General features: G+C 43.3%; 1 protein-coding gene across 1 annotated transcript in view; it reads left to right on the top strand.

The window, feature by feature from the left end:
- Positions 1–638: 638 nt before the first annotated feature.
- Positions 639–20,956, top strand: part of LOC122921453 (vomeronasal type-2 receptor 26-like) — a 72,623-nt gene continuing 52,305 nt past the window's right edge. Inside the window, exons 1-2 of the mRNA XM_044271466.1 lie at positions 639–721; positions 5,370–5,661. Of these exons, the coding sequence (XP_044127401.1) occupies positions 639–721; positions 5,370–5,661 (375 nt within the window). The remainder of the gene's footprint in view (positions 722–5,369; positions 5,662–20,956) is intronic.

Genomic DNA, 20,956 nt, shown 5'->3' with positions numbered 1-20,956 from the left:
ATTCTGGACCTACTTCAGCCAGAGTCTCTACATCACTCGAAGCCTATTTTCCGCATATCATCCACAAACCAATGGGCAAACCGAGAGGACCAATCAAACACTGGAGCAATATCTCAGGTGTTACTCCTCATATCTGCAGGTTGATTGGGTGAGCCATCTCCCCCTGGATGAATTCACATACAACCACCAGCATTCATCCACCGGTCTCTCTCCATTCTTTGCCAACTACGGCTATCACCCCTTTTCCCTTCCGGACCTACCTATTAACGCACCAGAGGTGACCCAGCGGCTCCGACACCTCTGAGAATTATGGCGTACTCTCCTGCGGCAGCTTCAAGTTGCCCAGTGGCACCACAAGATACAAGCTGACCGCCAGAGTGTGGTGTCCCCACGGTATAAGAAAGTGGACAAAGTGTGGTTATCCACACACAGCACCTTTGGCTCTCCTGCCCCTACTAAAACTGTGTCCTGCTACCTTGGCCCTTTTCCCATCATGGACATGATCAATGAGGCTGCTAAGCTATAGTTGCCCGCATCCTTGGGCATCCACCCCGTGTTTCATGTGTCCTTACTGAAGCCACAATGTGCCAATCCATTCCCTGACCGTGCACCCGCTCCTCCCATTCAGGTGGATAACAATGATGAATACAAAACCCACCGTCGGCGTGGGGTCCTTGAGCGTTCCTGGGAGCCCTCGAAGGGGGTCCATGCGGATGCCAAGGTACGGGCATTCCATCAGGCCCATTCTGAGAGGCCTTCCTGAGGTCGCTTCTGGAGGCCGCTCCTTGGTGGGGGGCTCTGTCCGGAAACCGGGGATGTCATCTCCGACCCGGAGGGTCCAGCATGGGATATGGGCCTCCCTTCGGCCTGGCAGAACCATGCGCATGTGGCCTTGCTGGGGGAGGTTCCCGGTCCACATCCACACCCTCTGGCTATAAAGACCTGATTAGATCCTGGCTCAGTGCTGAGTTATTCCACCTTATGGTGAGACATACAAAGCTTCCTAGGCATTTTGTTCGCTGTTCCCTGCTGACTTTCCATGTACCAACTTTGACCAACCTTCCGCCTTAACCTTGGATTTTGCCTGACTACTCTGGGATTGTGCTTTGGTACCTCCTTCCCGGCTGCAACCTGCCAGTGGGTTTTCCTCCTCGCTGTTTTCCTTAAGCTCGCCTGTTAAAGCTTGACACATAGGAGCCTCCTGCTTTTCTGTGTCATTTACCCTCCTTATCAGTTTTCTCACTAGAAGAAAACAAACATAGTTGGAAGTAAGGCAATTGAAGTCACTACATACAGGACTGACAGAAGGGAGACTCCCCCTGCTTATGAGAAAAATGCATCTAGATTTGCAGCTGAAACAGGGAACAATATGGCTGAAAGAGACTTTAGAGAAACTCAGAATACACAAATTCCTTCTCAGTTATGACTGTACAATGAAACACAGGCATTATACTATTTTTTTTTTTATCCCAGGTAGACTTCAAGTGATCAACCTAACAAAAGTGGACATTACATTTATATTGCTGCTATCACTGTTGCTCAAATGCTGAGATATGTGGCATTGTAAACTTTATGCATATATACAGTCCTGATCAAAAGATTAAGACCACTTGAAAAATGGCAAAAAATCATATTTAGCATGGCTGGATCTTAACAATGTTCCAAGTAGAGCTTCAACATGCAATAAGAAGAAATGGGAGTGAGACAAAACATTTTTTGAACATTCAATTTAATGAAAACAACAAATAAACTGAAACAGGCTGTTTTTCAGCTGATCAAAAGTTCAGGACCACACCTCCCAAAAAATATTAAACCCCCCAAAACAGAAATCCAACTTCCAAACATGAACTCAGTAATGAGTAACTTCGCCGTTATTGTTTATCATTTCCAAAATTTGTTTCGGCATGCTTGATGCAAGCGTTTCCATGAGGTGAGTGGGAACATTTCTCCAAGTGGTGAAGACGGCCGCACAAAGGCCATCTACTGTCTGGAACTGTTGTCCATTTTTGTAAACTTCCCTTGCCATCCATCCCCAAAGGTTCTCAATTGGATTTAGATCAGGGGAACACACAGGATGGGCCAAAATGATGTTATTCTCCTGGAAGAAGTCCCTTGTCCTGCAGGCATTGTGTACTATAGCATTGTCCAGTTATAAAACCCAGTCGTTACCACACAGACGAGGGCCCTCAGTCAAGAGGAATGCTCTCTGCAACATCTGGACATAGCCAGTGGCCGTTTGACGCCCCTGCACTTCCTGAAGCTCCATTGTTCCACTGAAGGAAAAAGCACCCTAGACCATTATGGCGCCCCCTCCACTGTGGCGCGTAGATAACATCTCAGGTGGGATCTGCTTGTCATGCCAGTAACGTTGGAAACCATCAGGACCATCAAGGTAAAAAAAATCTCATCAGAGAATAAAACTTTCTTCCACCTTTGAATGTCCCATGTTTGATGCTCTCTTGCAAAGTCCAAACGAGCAGTTTTGTGGCATTCAAGGAGACAAGGTCTTTGAAGAGGTTTTTTTGTTTTTGAAGCCCTTCAGTCTCAGATGCCATCTGATGGTTATGGGGCTGCAGACAGCACCAGTAAGGGACTTAATTTGGGTCAAGGATCGTCCAGTGTCTTTACGGACAGCCAATTGCACCCTCTGGCTCAGCGCTGATGAAATTTTTTGACTCTTCCACTAGACTTTTTTGTTCCATAACCCTCAGGATCATTTAAGAAATTCCAAATGACTGTCTTACTGCGTCCCTCCTCAGCAGCGATGGCGCGCTGTGAGAGACCCTGCTTAAACAACCCGACCACGTTCAAAAAGGGAGAGTTTTTTTGCCTTTGCCATCACAACGTGTGACTACCTGACAGAAAGTGACAATGAATCCACATCTTTGCACAGATTTGGCCTTTTAAAGGCAGGTGGTCCTAAACTTTGGATCAGCTGAAAAACAGCCTGTTTCAGTTTAATCGTTATTTTCATTTAATTGAATGCTCAAAAAATGTTTTGTCTGACTCCCATCTCTTCTTGTTAAGATCCATCAAGGTAAAATATGATTTTTTGCCATTTTTAAAGTGGTCTTAAACTTTTGATCAGGTCTGTATTAAAAGTAATAATGTAAATTACTTTTAATTTCTACAGTTGATCTCCAGCCACATGCATAATTTTCTTTTTAAATTAAGAAATAAGAAAATGTTAATTTAAGCATAAAATAATAACCTACTATAACAAGATTATTCTCTCCAGACTATATAAGACCCTTATGTCACTTCAGAAGTGATATACAATGAGACGGTGCAGGGATTCACTACATGATTTCCTTCTCTACATGATTCAGCAATGTACTGCGTATCTCTTGTCTTCCTCTTCGTCACCATTGTGTATCTCTGTAGCTTTTCACAATGTCTGAAACTGAGCACATCACCGCAATGTTTCATCAGGAAAATACATCCTTTATTAAACACACAGTATGTGCAGGATGGAGACGTGATCATCGGAGGGATATTCACTCTCTGCAACAGTTTAAAGCTGCTGAGAAGTAAATCAGGACATTATGTATCCTTTTGTGATATGTAAGTACTACGCACACTTGACACTATTGTCTTCTGTATTCCTCTAGAAATGAATTTAATAACACAATTTTTTATTCTTTTTTTCCCCCATTGTACTATGTATTGTAAAAGATAAAAAGGCAGAATTATTAACTATCCTGCTCATGGTATTTGAGATCAGAAACTGTAATTTCATGCACAGCTCATTCACAAAAGGGGCAGTAGTTCTTGAAGAAAGCATTCAAATTAAAGTGTGTGTTTATAGCCAGGTTTGATAAACAGCCCCTGTCCCCTTTGAAATGGAAATTAACTCAATTTTTCCAAACCTTTTTACGGTTAGTACTGAACCTTCCCCACTGGAAAAATGAGCAAAATTAATTAAAACACTTTAGTACGTTGATGGTGATTTTTTCATTATCTTGGCCACTGCTTAGCAGCACAGTTGTTTTCATGCTGGCAGGGCTTGCTGTGGGTTGGGTTTCCTGATTATGCAAAGGCTTTACTTTCGATGATTCTTCTTATCTCTGACAGGCATTGTTGCAATTTACAGTTACACTCATGTCCCTGTATTTTAACATCTACAATATTATAGTGCTGTAAATACTCTTTGAATACACAGCTATCTGCTACTAAATCAATGTTCTACCACTGAATAATACTACACAATCTACTTTTTGCTTCTCAGCTTGTTAAATATGACCCCTCCAGATGCAATATGCATATAACACATTTTCTAACATAATGTTCCTATTGGACTTGTTTTCAGCCACACTTCCAGGTTTCTGAAAAGAGTTGTGATAAGCTGCTCTTCAAAAATTTTAACATGTGTCCACTATTACGTTGGCTACAGAATGCAGGCCTCTGAATAAATATGGATCTCAGAATAAATAAATAATAGATAATATAGATAATTCATAAAAAATACAAATGCCAGATCAGAAACACAAAAAAATACAGACCCCCCAAACAAGACCAAAAATACAGACCAAAGACAAGACCTCAAAATAAGCAGGTCTCCAAATAACTCAATCTCAGATCCTAGATCAGATCCATTAAATCCATACAGACAATTCTAACCCCCTAAATAACTACACACTACAAATTAAGCCCCCTCAATATATAAATACTGCAAATTAGACACCCTAAATCAGGGATGCCCAACCTGCGGCCCTCCAGCTGTTGCAAAACTACAACTCCCAGCATGCCAGGACAGCCTACAGCTATCAGCCTACAGCAGGGCCTGGTGGGAGTTGTAGTTTTACAACATCTGGATGGCCACATCTGGAAGGCCAAAGCCATAAACTCAAACATAACAAGTTACATTCTCCTCCTCTGTGTACCTCCACTCATTTGCTTGAGGACCTGCACAATTATGGTCATGTGACCTTTTCTTTACAAGTCCTGCAAACATTTGGGATCATGGCACATCTCAATTTCATCATATATTTTTCCACAATTGTCAGTGAAATGTGCAGGAAATGTTATGTGCCCTAAATGCCTGTATGTGTTGATGCCTTAGGTTGTTTTCTATCTTTTGCCCTAACTCCGAGGGTGGCAATGTCATCAAGTCTCCTTCGAGTCGGGCTCCACATTTAAAAGTGATGTATTCCACTTTAAAAATCTATTACCGAAGTTATTCAACGAAGTCTCGTACGATTTCGCAAATAACTAATTTTGCCTCGCCGGAGCCCATACATTTTAATGCTGTACTGAGACGGATCTCTATATAGCATTAAAACAAACATTTTTGTGAAGCGACTTTGGATGTAGCATATATTGTACTTGGATATTACTTTTCATCATTAAAGCTTCTACCATTTCTGCAGACCTCTACCCCGCTTCTACAGATACTTGTTGGCTTTCACATTTGCCATTAAAGAGATCAACAAGAATCTTGATATTTTACCAAATATGACTCTGGGATACCATGTGTATGACTCTTGCAACAGTGTGAATAAGGCTCTAGATAGTGTTCTACAGATCCTATCTGGCCCTGGAGATCTTATTCCTAATTTCTGCTGTGAGGAGTTTGGTCACTTGATTGGTTTTATTGGAGATATGAATTCAGATATATCTTTACATATAGCACAGATATTGAGCATTTATGGATATGCACAGGTAAGACATGTCACTCCAAAGCCAATTTTAATCAAATTGGTGTTTTTCTGATTTCATGATATTTTATATTGTTCTACCAAGTGGTAATGGACTGGCGGCTACTCCTCTTCCCAGGATTAATTTGTTCCTTTCTGCAATCATATATATATTTTTTTTACTCACCCTTGAATCTATGCATGTTGTGTACTACTACATTTTGTGCAGTAGCTGTGCAGCCTAGTTTACTGTCTAGAAGCAAAACTCTTTAGCTTTTGTTTGAGAACTTCAATTCTTTTTCTGCCTGCAGTACTGAGCCATCCGGTGCTGTACAGTAGAAACTCCCGGATTGTGGCTGTGCCATCTTCTATACAGCTCTCAAACTTTGCAGTAAGTCCCTGAGGAGCTGGTGTAGAAGATGGGAGTTGTAGTGGCCCTGATGAGATGTTGTGTCATGGTGTACTCCCGCAGACCATTGCTCCATGAGGATCAGTGCAATGGAAAGGTGATTTAAATATTCAGGCCAGAAGTAAAAGAATAAAAATCTCTCTTTGCTCAGTGCAAAAGGTACCGTGTAGTACATCCAGCAGTAGTTGGTACAAAGTATACAGTCATGTGAAAAAATTAGGACACCCTTTGAAAGCATGTGGTTTTTTGTAACATTTTTAATAAAAGGTTATTTCATCTCCGTTTCAACAATACAGAGAGATTAAAGTAATCCGACTAAACAAAGAAAACTGAAGAAAAGTCTTTTCAAGATCTTCTGTAAATGTCATTCTACAAAAATGCCTATTCTAACTGAGGAAAAAGATAGGACACCCTCACATGTATTCCCTCTTAAATTGGCTCAGATCTCACACAGGTATATCACACCAGGTGCACATAATTAGTAGATCGTTACTCTGCATGTTGAATGAGGCTTGCCCTATTTAAACCTCAGACATTTAGTTTGGTGTGCTCCTGACTGTTGAAGTGAGAGTGAGCACCATGGTGAGAGCAAAAGAGCTGTCAGAGGACTTCAGAAAAAAGATTGTAGCAGCCTATGAGTCTGGGAAGGGATTTAAAAAGATCTCAAAAGATTTTGAAATCAGCCATTCCACTGTCCGGAAGATAGTCTACAAGTGGAGGGCTTTCAAAACAACTGCCAACATGCCCAGGACTGGTCGCCCCAGCAAGTTCACCCCAAGAGCAGACCGCAAGATGCTAAAAGAGGTCTCCAAAAACCCTAAAGTGTCATCTCGAGAACTACAGCAGGCTCTGGCTACTGTTGATGTAGAAGTACATGCCTCTACAATCAGAAAGAGACTGTACAAGTTTAACTTGCATGGGAGGTGTGCAAGGAGGAAACCTTTGCTTTCCAAGGGAAACATCGAGGCCAGACTGACATTTGCCAGAGATAAAGTTGACAAAGACCAGGACTTCTGGAATAATGTTCTTTGGACAGATGAGTCCAAAATTGAATTATTTGGACACAACAGCAGAGGACATGTTTGGCGTAAACCAAACACAGCATTCCAAGAAAAGAACCTCATACCAACTGTGAAGCATGGAGGTGGAAGTGTCATGGTTTGGGGCTGCTTTGCTGCAGCAGGACCTGGTCAGCTCACCATCATAGAATCCACGATGAATTCTACTGTGTATCAGAAGGTGCTTGAAGAACATGTGAGACCATCAGTTAGAAAATTAAAGCTGAAGCGGAACTGGACCATGCAACATGACAATGACCCAAAACATACTAGTAAATCAACCAAATATTGGCTGAAAAAGAAGAAATGGAGAGTCCTGGAATGGCCAAGTCAAAGTCCAGATTTGAATCCCATTGAGATGCTGTGGGGTGACTTGAAAAGGGCTGTACGTGCAAGAAACCCCTCAAACATCTCACAGCTGAAAAAGTTCTGCATTGAGGAGTGGGGTAAAATTTCCTCAGACCGATGTCGAAGACTGGTAGATGGCTACAAGAACCGTCTCACTGCAGTTATTTCAGCCAAAGGAGGTAACACTCGCTATTAGGGACAAGGGTGTCCTATCTTTTTCCTCAGTTAGAATAGGCATTTTTGTAGAATGACATTTACAGAAGATCTTGAAAAGACTTTTCTTCAGTTTTCTTTGTTTAGTCGGATTACTTTAATCTCTCTGTATTGTTGAAACGGAGATGAAATAACCTTTTATTAAAAATGTTACAAAAAACCACATGCTTTCAAAGGGTGTCCTAATTTTTTCACATGACTGTAATTCCTGTAACCAGATGATCCAGTATGGTGGCTGGCAAGGTGGCAGACTATGGCACCTCAGGTGTGCTGTCTTGCTGGTGACTCTCCCTTGAACTTCTGGCTAACAGCTGTGTGCTGGTAACTGTGGCTATAGGTGTCCATTGTGAACTGTGGATATATTTTAGCTGTCCGCATTGAGTTGGTCTGTCCTCGATGTAATCTAGGTGATGGGTGTTTGACCTGTAGCCCCTGACCTGAAGCAAGGTCTGTAAAGCTGTGGCTTGTGGGTCACTCTGCTGACTATACAGGGAGTGCAGAATTATTAGGCAAGTTGTATTTTTGAGGATTAATTTTATTATTGAACAACAACCATGTTCTCAATGAACCCAAAAAACTCATTAATATCAAAGCTGAATATTTTTGGAAGTAGTTTTTAGTTTGTTTTTAGTTTTAGCTATTTTAGGGGGATATCTGTGTGTGCAGGTGACTATTACTGTGCATAATTATTAGGCAACTTAACAAAAAACAAATATATACCCATTTCAATTATTTATTTTTACCAGTGAAACCAATATAACATCTCAACATTCACAAATATACATTTCTGACATTCAAAAACAAAACAAAAACAAATCAATGACCAATATAGCCACCTTTCTTTGCAAGGACACTCAAAAGCCTGCCATCCATGGATTCTGTCAGTGTTTTGATTTGTTCACCATCAACATTGCGTGCAGCAGCAACCACAACCTCCCAGACACTGTTCAGAGAGGTGTACTGTTTTCCCTCCTTGTAAATCTCACATTTGATGATGGACCACAGGTTCTCAATGGGGTTCAGATCAGGTGAACAAGGAGGCCATGTCATTAGATTTTCTTCTTTTATACCCTTTCTTGCCAGCCACGCTGTGGAGTACTTGGACGCGTGTGATGGAGCATTGTCCTGCATGAAAATCATGTTTTTCTTGAAGGATGCAGACTTCTTCCTGTACCACTGCTTGAAGAAGGTGTCTTCCAGAAACTGGCAGTAGGACTGGGAGTTGAGCTTGACTCCATCCTCAACCCGAAAAGGCCCCACAAGCTCATCTTTGATGATACCAGCCCAAACCAGTACTCCACCTCCACCTTGCTGGCGTCTGAGTCGGACTGGAGCTCTCTGCCCTTTACCAATCCAGCCACGGGCCCATCCATCTGGCCCATCAAGACTCACTCTCATTTCATCAGTCCATAAAACCTTAGAAAAAACAGTCTTGAGATATTTCTTGGCCCAGTCTTGACGTTTCAGCTTGTGTGTCTTGTTCAGTGGTGGTCGTCTTTCAGCCTTTCTTACCTTGGCCATGTCTCTGAGTATTGCACACCTTGTGCTTTTGGGCACTCCAGTGATGTTGCAGATCTGAAATATGGCAAAACTGGTGGCAAGTGGCATCTTGGCAGCTGCACGCTTGACTTTTCTCAGTTCATGGGCAGTTATTTTGCGCCTTGGTTTTTCCACACGCTTCTTGCGACCCTGTTGACTATTTAGAATGAAACGCTTGATTGTTCGATGATCACGCTTCAGAAGCTTTGCAATTTTAAGAGTGCTGCATCCCTCTGCAAGATATCTCACTATTTTTGACTTTTCTGAGCCTGTCAAGTCCTTCTTTTGACCCATTTTGCCAAAGGAAAGGAAGTTGCCTAATAATTATGCACACCTGATATAGGGTGTTGATGTCATTAGACCACACCCCTTCTCATTACAGAGATGCACATCACCTAATATGCTTAATTGGTAGTAGGCTTTCGAGCCTATACAGCTTGGAGTAAGACAACATGCATAAAGAGGATGATGTGGTCAAAATACTCATTTGCCTAATAATTCTGCACTCCCTGTACATACTGTAAGATTCAAGAAAGCTGTATCTTGGGGTTTCTTGCACTCTCTTTGGAGTAGTGCTCTAACTAGAGAGTTGGATCCAAAGGTGATCCCTAAGACCCTTGGATCAGGAACAATTGGAAGAGCTTCCTCACTTCACACTCTCTACACTAGCATTTCTCCTTCTGGGAGGAAGAAGTATCAGCCCACTCCTTAGGCTACTTTCACACTTGCGTTCGGGGCTTCGCTTGTGAGTTCCGTTTGAAGGCTCTCACAAGCGGCCCCGAACTGATCCGTCCAGCCCTAATGCATTCTGAGTGGATACGGATCCGCTCAGAATGCATCAGTCTGTCACCGTTTGTCCTCCGCTCCGCTCAGCAGGCGGACACCCGAACGCTGCTTGCAGCGTTCGGGTGTCCGCCTGGCCGTGCGGAGGCAAACGGATCCGTCCAGACTTACAATGTAAGTCAATGGGGACGGATCTGTTTGAAGTTGACACAGTATGGCTCAATTTTCAAACGGATCCGTCCCCCATTGACTTTCAATGTAAAGTCAAAACGGATCCGTTTGCACTATCATGAACAAAAAAAAAAAAAATATTATTATTTTTTTTCTTTTGTTCATGGTAATGCAAGCGGATCCGTTCTGAACGGATATAAGCTTTTGCATTATAGGAGCGGATCCGTCTGTGCAGACACCAGACGAATTCGCTCCGAACGCAAGTGTGAAAGTAGCCTTACTGAATAAGTGAAGGAATAAGATGTTTAACCCTATCCCTGCCTGCCAAACCATGTCTTGCTTGGTAAACATTATATAAAATATAAATAACAATATAAACAAACTGAACAATTGCAGATACCCCCAGGTCTAGGATACTGAAACTTCCAGTAGTCAAGAGGCAAATACTATACAGTGAGTAGTTTGTATCTTTTCATGTATTGCTGGATCTATGTATTGTGGATATATAACAAAGCTGGTAACTGATATTAAGCTTGGCTGCTTAAAGTGTTGCAGACTTAAGGTTTCTTCCAAGATTTAGATATTGTTACCCTACCCTCCAGCTATGTCATCAATATCAGATAGGCTGGAGTTCCGCTCTCAGTGCTCCTGCCAATCAACTGTTTGAATGGACCACTGTGTTCCAGTCAAATGACCTATGCACAGTTCAGCCCCATTTAAGGCCTCTTTCACACTTGCGTTGTCCGGATCCGTACTCCACTTGCCGGAATTACACGCCGGATCCGGAAAAACGCAAGTGTACTGAAAGCATTTGAAGACGGATCCGTCTTCAAAATGCTTTCAGTGTTACTATGGCAGCCAGGACGCTATTAAAGTCCTGTTTGTCATAGTAGGAGCGGGGAGCGGGGGAGCGGCATACTTACAGTCCGTGCGGCTCCCGGGGCGCTCCAGAATGACGTCAGAGCGCCCCATGCGCATGGATGAAGTGCCATGTGATCACGTCATCCATGCGCGTGGGGCGCCCTGACGTCACTCTGGAGCGCCCCGGGAGCCGCACGGACGGTAAGTATACTGCTCCCCCGATCCCCACTACACTTTACCATGGCTGTCAGGACTTTAGCGTCCCGGCAGCCATGGTAAACATTCAGAAAAAGCTAAATGTCGGATCCGGCAATGCGCCGAAATGACGTTTAGCTTAAGGCCGGATCCGGATCAATGCCTTTCAATGGGCATTAATTCCGGATCCGGCCTTGCGGCAAGTCTTCAGGATTTTTGTCCAGAGCAAAAAGCGCAGCATGCTGCGGTATTTTCTCCGGCCAAAAAACGTTCCGTTCCGGAACTAAAGGCATTAGGATAAAACTGATCAGGATTCTTCCGGCATAGAGCCCCGACGACGGAACTCTATGCCGGAAGAAAAGAACGCAGGTGTGAAAGAGCCCTAAGTGAATAGTGGTTAAGTTTCAATACCAAACATAACCGATATCCAATGGACGGCACTGTGCTTGGTTTGAGGAGGAGACGGCGACGGCATTGATTAGAATGTAGCGGCCTCCTTAAACAGTTGATTGGCAGTGGTGCTGGGTGTTGTACCCCCGCCAATCTAATATTGATGACCTATCCTGAGGATTTTGGGCATCAAAAATAGTTCTGTATGGTATGTCTTCAGCTTAGGACCTGCCAATACTAGTATCTTTTCCCTTTCCCAAACTCTCTTAATTAGGAGACATACAGTATATCATATGAAGGGTTTTCATTTCATGGGTATATTTCTCCTGTAACTGGAGCTAGTGGTCAACAGTAATTCCATACTGATTGTAAGCATGCTTATCCTGGTGGTGTCCTTTTATTTTTGATACCACCCTAGTTATGCTGTTTTCACTAGCAAGGATGTCTAGTGAGAACTTGGGTGGTTCTCATCAGGTAGATTTCCAGGAAGAGATCTTCTTAGCCTCACCATTTTTTGTACAGGAATGGCAATGAATACCCTTTCAGACAAGCGAGTTCCACGCTCCGGACTTGTAGAGTGAGTATGCAGCAGCTCCTGTCCTTACCTCCCAGTACTGCCGGGGTCGTATAGCATTATATTGATTTATGATGCTTTGTAACCCTTACAGTTCTGGAATGCAATGGATAACACTGACTTAATGCTGTGATTGTTACCCAATACATTCCAGAACTGTGAGGGTTACATAGCATCATAAATCAATATAATGCTATGCGACCCTGGCAGTGGTCCGGAGATCAGGACGGGTGCTCTCCCTGACACACACTGTGAGTCTGATTCATGGGACTCGCGATTGTGAAAGGGGCCTAAGAGTTGTCCACCTTCTCAGGAGATGGTGTTCTTTGGTGTTCCATAGCAGAGCTAATGGGGGGACCTACAAGACTGGTGTTCCTCACATTGCTGTAGGTAAATTGAAAGTAAATCCTCTCTTCCATCCTATAAGAGGATGACCTGAGGTTATTGTTAAAAATTGGATCTTCTGCTAAAGAACAAAAATTCCTGTTCTCATCGGAGCAGTTTGCTCAGAGAATCATGAACCAGGAGTGCTGTATGGCAAGCCATGATCTTGGAACAGGAGATGCCAGCAGCATAACAACCAGCAGGTTTAAGTCATCCTGGACTGGAGGAATGGAGATCCCCCTAAAGGTGGTACAGTAGGCAAGATGTCTAAATACATGGTAGTGCTATTCAAGAATAGCGCCAATGGACTATAAGGCAGACTGTGTCTTGTGGAGTGTAAAATAACATACTAACACTTTAAGAACCGTGTGAGGCCAGCACTTGTGTTGAGTGTCAATTTTTGACAGATCTTGAGACATCAATAGTATTTGAATGGTTAAGAATCCTCCTACCTCAGCATATCATTATTAGCTTCACATATAAGGATCACTTAGAAAATCTTGATGTAACGGTTTTACTTGTTAACCATATATGTACAGTATGTTAGGATGTTAAATATAGGATACAATGTAACTCTATGGAAATTCAGACTTTAAAAGGGCTTCGCCTCATGACATTGGGAGAGCATTTTTTGACACCTGTTGCTCTCTACACACATCTCACACATGCACTTTTCTTCGGGGGAATTACTTTTTCACTCATTTTAACTTGTTTAATTGTTTGCTTGTTTCTTTTTGAGATTCTTTTGTTATGCTTTATTTATCTTTCTCTTCCCAAATTTTTTAACCTATTTTATTTTTATGCAAATTAAATCCTTTAAACTTTTATCTTTCATCAAGAATTCTCCATATTTTGTTGGGCTCCTTCTTAAGCATTTCTTGCAAAATTAAGAAATGCTGGACGATATTTAACATGGAGCAGTTTCATGGGCAGTATAACCTACACTTGAGTCTTCATAGCCTTCACGAATATTGCAAAGGTTTTAGCTAGAGATCAGTGAATTTCTGAAAATCCGTTTTATGCCCGACTCGTCAAATTTTATAAAACATTATTGGGGATACAGTATTTATCAAACTGGTGTAAAGTAGGGTTGAACAAACCCGAACTGTAAAGTTTAGGTTCGTACCGAACTTTAGGATTTTTGGACCCCGGACCCGAACTTTTCAGTAAAAGTTCAGGTTCGAGTTCAGTGTTTGGCGATTAAATGGCGCTTTTTGAAAGGCTGCAGAGCAGCCAATCAACAAGCGTTTAACTCTTGTGCCCTTAGGCCTCATGCACACGACAGTATTTTTTCACTGTCCGCAAAACGGGGTTCCGTTGGTCCGTGATCCGTGACCGTTTTTTCGTCTGTGGGTTCCTTGATTTGTTTTGGTGTCCGCCTGGCCGTACGGAGCCAAACGGATCCGTCCTGAATTACAATGCAAGTCAATGGGGACGGATCCTTTTGACGTTGACACAATATGGTGCAATTGCAAATGGATCCGTCCCCATTGACTTTCAATGTAAAGTCTGGAGTCCCTTTTATACCATCGGATCGGAGTTTTCTCCAGTCCGATGGTATATTTTAACTTGAAGCGTCCCCATCACCATGGGAACGCCTCTATGTTAGAATATACTGTCGGATATGAGTTACATCGTGAAAACTCATATCCGACAGTATATTCTAACACAGAGGCGTTCCCATGGTGATGGGGACGCTTCTAGTTAGAATATACTACAAACTGTGTACATGACTGCCCCCTGCTGCCTGGCAGCACCCGATCTCTTTCAGGGGGCCGTGATCAGCACAATTAACCCCTCAGGTGCCGCACCTGAAGGGGTTAATTTTGCGTATCATAGCCCCCTGTAAGAGATCAGGGCTGCCAGGCAGCAGGGGGCAGACCCCCCCTCCCCAGTTTGAATATCATTGGTGGCCAGTGCGGCCCCCCTCCCTCCCTCTATTGTATTAATAACATTGGTGGCCAGTCTGCGGCCTCCCCCGGCCCCCCCCCTCCCTCTATTGTAATAAGAACATTGGTGGCAGTGTGCGGCCTTCCCCGGCCCCCCCCATCATTGGTGGCAGTGGAGTTCCGATCGGAGTCCCAGTTTAATCGCTGGGGCTCCGATCGGTAACCATGGCAACCAGGACGCTACTGCAGTCCTGGTTGCCATGGTTACTTAGCAATAGTAGAAGCATCATACTTACCTGCTGGCTGCTGCGATGCCTGTGTCCGGCCGGGAGCTCCTCCTACTGGTAAGTGACAGGTCTGTGCGGCGCATTGCTAAATGAACTGTCACTTACCAGTAGGAGGAGCTCCCAGAACTTCGCTGCCACCAATGATCGGCGGGGGGGGGGCGGAGGAGGCCGCACACTGCCACCAATGTTCTAATTACAATAGAGGGAGGGGGGCTGGGGGAGGCCGCACACTGCCACCAATGTTCTAATTACAATAGAGGGAGGGAGGGGGGCTGGGGGAGGCTGCACACTGCCACCAATGTTCTAATTACAATAGAGGGAGGGAGGGGGGGCCGGTGGAGGCCGCACACTGCCACCAATGTTCTTATTACAATAGAGGGAGGAAGGGGGGGCCGGGGGGGGGGGGCGCACACTGTGCCACCAATGTTATTATTACAATAGAGGGAGGGAGGGGGGCCGCACTGGCCACCAATGAAATTTAAACTGGGGAGGGAGGGGGGTCTGGCCTCCTGCTGCCTGGCAGCCCCGGATCTCTTACAGGGGGCTATGATACGCTTAATTAACCCCTTCAGGTGTGGCACCTGAGGGGTTAATTGTGCTGATCACAGCCCCCTGTAAGAGATCGGGTGCTGCCAGGCAGCAGGGGGCAGTCATGTACACAGTTCATTGTATATTCTAACTAGAAGCGTCCCCATCACTATGGGAACGCCTCTGTGTTAGAATATACTGTCGGATCTGAGTTTTCACTAAGTGAAAACTCAGCTCTGAAAAAGCTTTTATGCAGACGGATCTTCGGATCCATCTGTATGAAAGTAACCTACGGCCACGGATCACAGACACGGATGCCAATCTTGTGTGCATCCGTGTTCTTTCACGGACCCATTGACTTGAATGGGTCCGTGAACCGTTGTCCGTCAAAAAATAGGACAGGTCATATGCAGCGCAGGCCACAAATGTACTTTCTAGCACAAAAAGGGTGTTTTTTAAACAAAAATATAACAGCAGTATTTAATGGTTGTATTGGACTTTCAGAAATGCAGCACAGACCGCAAATGTACTTTCTAGCACAAAAAGGGTGTTTTTTTCAAACCACAATATAACAGCAGTATTTAACGGTTGTAATGGACTGTCAGAAATGCAGCGCAGGCTGCAAAGGTATGTTTTTTTTTACCCACAATGTCCCAATTGTATTCACTGATTATATTTCACTATCAGATTTGCAGTCCAGGCCACAAAGGTACTTTCTGGCAAAAAAAAATGATGATTTTTTCACCCACAGTAAAACAGATGGATTCACTGATTCTATTTTACTATCAGATTTGCAGTGCAGGCCGCAAAGGTAGTTTATGGAAAAACAATTATGATTTTTTCACCCACAATTAAACAGATGGATTTAACTGACTTTCTTTCACTATCACAAATGTACTTTTTAGCAAAAAATTATTTAATTTGTCCCCCCAGAATCTAACAGATGGATTTACTGAATTCATTACACTCACATATGCAGCACCCCCTACTTAACTGAAAAAAATGTGAATATGTCACCCCCTGGGTCCCTGAACTCACAGACGGATTACCTATATTATTTTCCCTTCCCCTGGCTCATATGCAGTGCAGGTGCTATAAAAAAAAAATGGGTATATGTTGCCCACTGAACTAAAAGAACAGGATGAAATTATTGTCCCTGGCACATATGCAGTGCTGGTGCACTGAACTTGCACAAAAACGCCACCTAACTAACAGACGGATAAAACGTATTTTTCTGTGTCACTGGGCTCAGGGCAGGGTACAAAAATGTTGCATTGCACCCACAAAAAGAATCGCTGTAGATCGTAACAAGGTCTGATATCAGATTCTTTCCTATTCTCTCCCTCACAGCAGCAGCATCCTCTCCCTACACTAGTAACAGCAGAGTGACGTGCGGCGCTACATGACTCCAGCTTATATAGAGGCTGGGTCACATGCTGCACTGGCCAATCACAGCCATGCCATTAGTAGGCATGGGTGTGATGGCTTTTAGGGGGACACAAGTTAAACACTTGTTGATTGGCTGCCCTGCACCCTTTCAAAAAGCGCCATTAAATCGCCGAACACCGAACTCGAACCCGGACTTTTACTGAAATGTTCGGGTTCGGTCCGGGGTAAAATAATCGTAAGGTTCAGTACAAACCCGAACTCTACAGTTCGTGTTCGCTCAACCCTAGTTACAGTATCTCATTAGAGAAAATAACATTTAAGTTACAAATGTAAACTCTTATAGCCACATTGTGTTGAGGATTCCCTCTCTTGGGGCTAATTACGTTTGCTCTACTGCTCCAAATAGTTCTGATCCTAGGATTTCACATGCATGGAAGAACCCACACTGACACCAGGGAAGGGTCAAAGCAGTTTCTCCTTTATTCAAGGAAGTGAAACAGTTTATAAGGACATCCGAAGGGGCATCCCCTGAGGCTCGTGGCATTGTTTCATTGGCGAGAATACAATAATAAGAAAAGAGATAACACTTGACATATGCCCATTATTTTACTAACTCTGGTATGCAAACTATGTAAACATCCAAGTCCAAGCGCCATATTGTAATGGCTTCACTCTAACAGCAGTACAGCATACATCATATATGACACCCCAGGAAAGAGGGTCCTCTTGGAATTTAAGTGAATACGTTTTAAACTGAGAGCTGGAAGATATGGGGGCAATCTCAATTAATCAAGAATGATATCCACATCTCTATCAGTCCCCCCTTTGAAGCCATTTTAATTGGCCTAACGCTGTCCTTAATCTAAGTAGGTTCTACAATCTGTCCCATTGTACCTGTTGGTTGTTTCACCACTTTGGAGACAACCTATCCATATTGGATAGACTCCCTCGTAATGGCCTTATACAATGGGAAGTCAGTTTCTTACCTATGCCTTATACAGAATATATGGGGGCGATGTTAAAGGGAACCTGTCACCAGTTTTATGGTGTCCTAACTAAGGGCAACATAAATAAGTGACTGATTTGCTTAGCAAAATGCTGGGTCACATTCTTTAATTGACCCAGTCAATCTGCCAACATCTTGTATTGAAAAGCTCCAGCTGATAATTATGAGTCATGAATATTCATGAGCTCCTGACTCTCCCCGCCCACCTGCTGCTGAATGACAGTTTGTTTCCATAGGAATCAGCAGCAGGTGGACAGGGGAGTGGCTATAGCTCTGAATTAAATATACGCTGGACTCAATGACATCACGCTGGACTCAAATCAGCTCATTAGCACCCGACATGCGGCATCTTTGTGTGTATATTATGAGGTAACCATCTGTCACACCAGTAAGTGAATACATCTAAGGCACTTTTTAGTAGTTAATGATTGTATATAATTAGTTAGATTATAATCAAAAATCCACATGACAGGTTCCCTTTAAGTGGTGACTTCTACATTATTGTGAACATAAAAATTATTAATACTGGGAATCTTTGGGCAATACTATCCATGGGTCACTGGACTGGATGTATCAGGCTTTAACAGCTTTGTTCTTCCTTTTACACAACTTTTTCACATCTCAAAAACCTTTTTTTACTATCTCATTTAAAATCCTTACTCTTTGAGTCACGATCAGTAGTCACACAAGGGGGAACAATAGCACACAAGACTTAACATTTTCTTGCAATGACTGTTGTAGATCCAATTAGGCTTTCCTTTTAGCTTCACTGATGTGCTTGTGGTCAGCAACACTTTGAATGGACCATCATAACAGGGTTTGAGGACTTTTCTAAAGTGTCTTTTTACCACCACCCAATCTCCAGACACAAGTGGGTGGGTTTCTGGTACTTTATCAAGATCTGGAAGTGAAGCAACACTGTGAAGAGTGTATTTTAGTCAAATGCTTGTGCAAACTGATCACATACCATAATCTGTCAGACAACCATGTTGCACCTGGAGCTGCTGTGGGAAATACAGGGTGGGCCATTTATATGGATACACCTTAATAAAATAGGAATGTTTGGTGATATTAACTTCCTGTTTGTGGCCCATTAGTATATGTGAGGGGGGAAACTTTTCAAGATGGGTGGTGACCATGGCGGCCATTTTGAAGTCAGCCATTTTGAATCCAACTTTTGTTTTTTCAATAGGAAGAGAGTCATGTGACACATCAAACTTATTGGGAATTTCACAAGAAAAACAATGGTGTGCTTGGTTTTAACGTAACTTTATTCTTTCATGAGTTATTTACAAGTTTCTGACCACTTATAAAATGTGTTCAATGTGCTGCACATTGTGTTGGATTGTCAATGCAACCCTCTTCTCCCACTCTTCACACACTGATAGCAACACCGCAGGAGAAATGCTAGCACAGGCTTCCAGTATCCGTAGCTTCAGGTGCTGCACATCTCGTATCTTCACAGCATAGACAATTGCCTCCAGATGACCCCAAAGAAAAAAGTCTAAGGGGGTCAGATCGGGAGACCTTGGGGGCTATTCAACTGGCCTACGACGACCAATCCACTTTCCAGGAAACTGTTCATCTAGGAATGCTCGGACCTGACACCCATAATGTGGTGGTGCACCATCTTGCTGGAAAAACTCAGGGAACGTGCCAGCTTCAGTGCATAAAGAGGGAAACACATCATCATGTAGCAATTTCGCATATCCAGTGGCCTTGAGGTTTCTATTGATGAAGAATGGCCCCACTATCTTTATACCCCATATACCACACCATACCATCAATTTTTTGGTTCCAACAGTCTTGGAGGGATCTATCCAATGTGGGTTAGTGTCAGACCAATAGCGGTGGTTTTGTTTGTTAACTTCACCATTCACATAAAGGTTTGCCTCATCACTGAACAAAATCTTCTGCGTAAACTGAGGGTCCTGTTCCAATTTTTGTTTTTCCCATTCTGCAAATTCAGTGCGCCGATCTGGGTCATCCTCGTTGAGATGCTGCAGTAGCTGGAGTTTGTAAGGGTGCCATTTGTTAGTAGCTAATATCCGCCGAAGGGATGTTCGACTAATGCCACTCTCCAGTAACATGCGGCGAGTTCTACGCTGTGGGCTCTTGCTGAATAAAGCTAGGACAGCCACTGATGTTTCTTCATTAGTGACAGATTTCATGCGTCCACATTTTGGCAAATCCAAAACTGAACCAGTTTCACGAAACTTAGCAAGCAGTTTGCTAACTGTAGCATGTGAGATGGGTGGTCTCGTAGGCTGTCTTGCATTGAAATATGCTGCAATGACCCGGTTACTACGTTTACCAGACATGAACACAATTTCTATCCGCTCCGCACCTCGGCGACATGTCAATGGCTGTAAACAAAGAGAAACTTGTAAATAACTCATGAAAGAATAAAGTTACGTTAAAACCAAGCACACCATTGTTTTTCTTGTGAAATTCCCAATAAGTTTGATGTGTCACATGACCCTCTTCCTATTGAAAAAACTAAAGTTGGATTCAAAATGTCCGACTTCAAATTGGCAACCATGGTCACCACTCATCTTGAAAAATGTCCCCCCTCACATATACTAATGTGCCACAAACAGGAAGTTAATATCACCAACCATTTCCATTTTATTAAGGTGTATCTATATAAATGGCCCACCCTGTACAATCCTGTCCTAGGGGCTGACCCAAAAAGGGTCAACCTTATAGGGACTAAAGCCTGTCTTACGGTTATGGGTATACCTTACTGAAAAGAGGGCTACCAGCAGGCACTCTGTTCATGGCTTTTTGAATCTTTAACTTTAGTGTCCTGTTCAGTTCTTTTTTTCCTACCCTACCCCTGCTTTGTGTATGGTATGAAGCATGTAAGGCCTGTTCTACACCCAAAACCTTCATTATCTTCTGCATCACTTCACCTGTGAAGTGAACACCTCTGTCACTTCAATGGTACCCCATACCTGCATACAACTTCGGCCATAATCTTCTTTGCTTCTTTGAGTATGCTTCTGGCCATCCTGAAAACAAGTCATCACATACCAATACATACTCATACACGCCCACCTTGGGTAGTTGAATGTAGTCTGCAAGCATTGAAACAGATACAAAGGGCAAGACGTGTGTTTCTGGGGTACCTTAACCACCTTGTTGACATTCTGGGCACAAATCATACATCCTTGAGTATATCTGGCTGCTACAGTGCGAAACCCTGGGGCTTACCTTGTACTAAATCACACATAGCAGTTTTTTGACTGGTGCATCACCCCATGAGTTGCCTGTGCCATCGTGGATTAGAGGGA

This window comes from Bufo gargarizans, chromosome 1 (genome assembly GCF_014858855.1).
Source record: "Bufo gargarizans isolate SCDJY-AF-19 chromosome 1, ASM1485885v1, whole genome shotgun sequence".
Lineage (NCBI taxonomy): Eukaryota > Metazoa > Chordata > Amphibia > Anura > Bufonidae > Bufo > Bufo gargarizans.
This window is presented reverse-complemented; position numbering and strand designations above follow the sequence as displayed.